The sequence below is a fragment of the Trametes versicolor genome (assembly GCF_000271585.1).
Source record: "Trametes versicolor FP-101664 SS1 unplaced genomic scaffold TRAVEscaffold_6, whole genome shotgun sequence".
NCBI lineage: Eukaryota > Fungi > Basidiomycota > Agaricomycetes > Polyporales > Polyporaceae > Trametes > Trametes versicolor.
The window spans coordinates 2,616,085-2,619,567 of NW_007360326.1; the positions used below are offsets into that span (position 1 = coordinate 2,616,085).

The following is a 3,483-nucleotide window of genomic DNA, read 5'->3' on the forward strand; positions in this document are numbered from 1 at the left end:
GAGTTCGCGCTGAACTCTCGCCACGAGTTCCACCACGGGTTTCGCTCCCTTCGAGCTTAACTACGGATACCTTCCACGGTCTATGAGTGGGATACGAACGGATACTCTGTTCCACGGAGTTCGCGAGTTTGCGCAACGTGCACTCGCGAACCTCGAGATCGCCCACGACGCGATCATAGAGTCCAGAGTATCCCAGGCATACCATGCCAACAAACACAGGCAGGCAGAGCCTGAGTTTGAGGTAGGCGACCTGGTGTACCTCTCTACAAAGAACCTCTCGGTTCCGAAGGGCCGTGCATGAAAACTCGTGCCTAGATTCATTGGACCTTACAAGGTCCTCGAGAGTATTCCAAGCACGTCAAATTACGTGCTGGAGCTCCCACCGGAGCTCAAGAATCGACGCATTCATCCGAAGTTTCACGTCTCGCTATTGCGTCGACATGAAGCTAACGATGACGCGTTATTTCCTCGGCGCGAAGCTCGCGCTTTCTACGATTTCGGGGCGGATGATACCACCGAATGGATGGTCGACGAGATCATTGGACACGAATGGTCCGGGCAGAAATGCCAATTCCATGTAAGATGGACAATGGGCGACCATACATGGGAGCCCTATGACCATTGCAAGGACTTGGCTGCCCTGGACGAGTACTGTCGATTGATGGGTGTCAAGTCCTGGCGAGCTCTGCCACGAAAGAAGTAGAACGCAGCTGCGTTGCACTCCACGAGGTGCTGGTCGTAATCGACCCAGGGATATGAGCGCAAGGATAGATCCTACTGGATCTATCGCACTCGAACGAGTGCAGGTCGAAATGGACCGAAAGCGAGACGGTGGCTGAGGGCGAGCGGAAGAGGACGAGTAAGCACGTGAGCAAAGGACACGACGTGTCGCGGGGATCTGGAGAGATCGGGCGGAGCTTCAAACTCCGCAGGCGCTAACGAGCTCGCCGCTCTAAGCGGTGAGCTCGTCGTGGCCTGCATCGACCTCCTGCCACCTCACCTCTCCCCGCACCCATTGCGCCTCAGCACCACCACGCTCGCCATGTCCCAGCCGCCCTCCCCAACGCTCAACCCCGCTTGAATGGCCGTCGATCCGTCGACGACCAATTCGGCCCCACCTCCTCAGACTGCCCCTGCGCAGTCGGACCCCTCCGGGTCCACCCAACCTCTCCAAGCCCCCTACGCACCGTATACGGTGCCCAGCAACTACCCAAGTGCGGGACCCTCCCACGCGCCATTACATCCAGCAGCGCAGGGCGGGTTCCCGCACACGTATGTCTCCCCGTACGGCGCGCCGATGCCGTTCGTCGCGCCAGGGCAACCGTCGGTGCCACAAGCCCCTCCGCACCAGTCAGTGCCGTACCACGCCCCGGTACAAGTCTCGTCTCACGCGCCCGCACACAGTGCTGCGCACGCGCCGCCCTTCCTGCCCCCCGGGATGCCCCCGCTGATGCCCATTCCGGGTATGACGTGGGCGGCAGTGCCCAACCACCACTTACTGGTGGTGCACACCGCGGGGTGCCCGCACTGCATGGAGTTCGTGCGCCATTATCAGGCGGCAATGGGGGACTCGACTTTCCGGGACGCGTTGACGTCCGTGCAGACTCAGCTGCAGACGCAGTTCTGGGCATACTTTGAGGAGCATGCGCGCTCCAGGGAGGGAGAAGGCCGCGCTGAGCACGCGCGACAGATAGAAGAATTGGAGTGGCAGCTCCAGGCTGCGTTGGCAGAGGCCAATTCGCTTCGCGAACGCGCCAGGTTTGCCGACGAGTTGGAGCAACAGCTCCGGGCAGCACGAGAGGAGGCGACAACGCTCCGGCGCGACCGCGACAGGTATCGGTCGGAACACGACCAGGCTCGAGAACAGATGCGCGAGGACAGCCGACTGCGCGCGTGGGCGAGTCAGACACGGCCCAACCAAGCACGGCGAGTGCCTGCAGTACCCCCGGGGCACCCGGATTTCCCGGAGTCACCACAGAGGGCGTACCCTGCGCGTCTGTCACGATCAGCACGGGACGACAGTCCGCGTCGTCCGTCCGCTCAAGGATCCGGACCAGTCAACACGGGGTCCTCGCAAATGCGGGACGAACCCATGCCTATGGCTGGGCCCTCCTGGGCACCCGCGCCCGTGTCGTCGTCGTCGTCGTCGAGGCTGACCCTCGGGTCGTCCTGGGCAACCACGTCTGCGCCGTCATCAATGCCGATGGCTGGTCCGTCACGGACCTCGCAGCCCTCATCAGCATCGGTGTTCAATGCTGGTCCACCAAGGACCCCCCACCAAGCATCCAGTGGGATGCCGCCAGCCTCGTCCCCGGAGTCATTAGGCTCCCCCAGTCGTCACCCCACCACTGGTCGAGGACCAGTGGTAGACTTCCAGGACTTCGAGGAGTTGTCCAGCGGAGAGGAATATGAGGCCGACCTCGTCGACGAGAAGTACGTTCGGAAAAAGACCGACCGTCGACGTCGCCAGCAGGCGATTCGAGGCGAGCCGTTCGACCCCCCTCCTCGTCCTGCGAATTACTCGCATGACGGACGCAGCCCACGTCCACCAATTGAAGGATGGGCCTTACCACCTCCTTCCGGTCCCGCAGGACTCCAACCCCCGCGAAACCGATCATTGGTACAACTTCGTACCGGTCACTGTCGATGACGCGCAGCGACTGCTGCAGGCCACTCAGCACGACATGGGCCAGGCGCGTAGCCGCATCAGCCATCTGTTGCACCAGATCTCCGAAAACTCGGCACTGCAGGGAGTACGGGGACTCCGCACGCTCGCAGATGCGTGGAAGAATCCGGATAAGAAGCCGTACCTCCCCACCATCATGCACCCCGCGGCCTATACGCCGCCGGGCATGGAGTTCGCGGACACCTCGCACCTGCCGCCACCTCTGGGGCGACGCCCGGGCATGCTGCCCTCGCAACCGCTCCACAAGGCCATGCACCCGCTCCAGGACCTTAATGGTCCACGCCGTGCTCAGCCGAGGACGAGTGACCCGCCCGAGCATCACCGTGATTGGTGGAGGTCGTACCAAGACCGCATCCCGCCGTGGATGGAACGGGACCAGGATGGAGGTCCAACGCTGGAAGCCGCCCAGCTGTTCGTATACTCGCGGCACCCGATCGCGCGAGACCGCACGAACCAAGAGCGCGCGCGGTGGGTCGCCCTGACCCTGACCCTCTTTTCGGTGCCCGGCCTATACCGGCACATCCTGGCCCAGTGGCAACTGGACCCCACTGGTCCGTACGCCCACGCGTACTATCCCGGCTCGCTGGGCGTCGACGACATCACGGTCTTCCACGTCGCGCACTGGTACGCAGTGCAGGGCATAACCCTCGCCCTCGCCGATCGAATGCAGCAATCCGCGCATCATGCCAGGGCGCAGCTGGAGGGCATGGACCATAACTCCGCCGTCCTGCCATTCGCGGGCATCGTCTCCATTGCAGGAGCAGGGCCCGTGCCCCCAGTCGCGGCTCTAACGCTGC

General features: G+C 62.8%; 1 protein-coding gene across 1 annotated transcript; it reads left to right on the top strand.

Moving 5' to 3' along the window:
• Positions 1-1,081: 1,081 nt before the first annotated feature.
• On the top strand, positions 1,082-3,464 carry TRAVEDRAFT_48083 (uncharacterized protein; the record flags this gene model as incomplete). The annotated part of the gene is made up of 2 exons (XM_008040258.1): positions 1,082-2,433; positions 2,471-3,464. Coding segments are annotated over 2 exons (2,346 nt in total), but the record flags the coding sequence as incomplete, so codon positions are not given.
• Between the last annotated feature and the right edge of the window lie 19 nt (positions 3,465-3,483).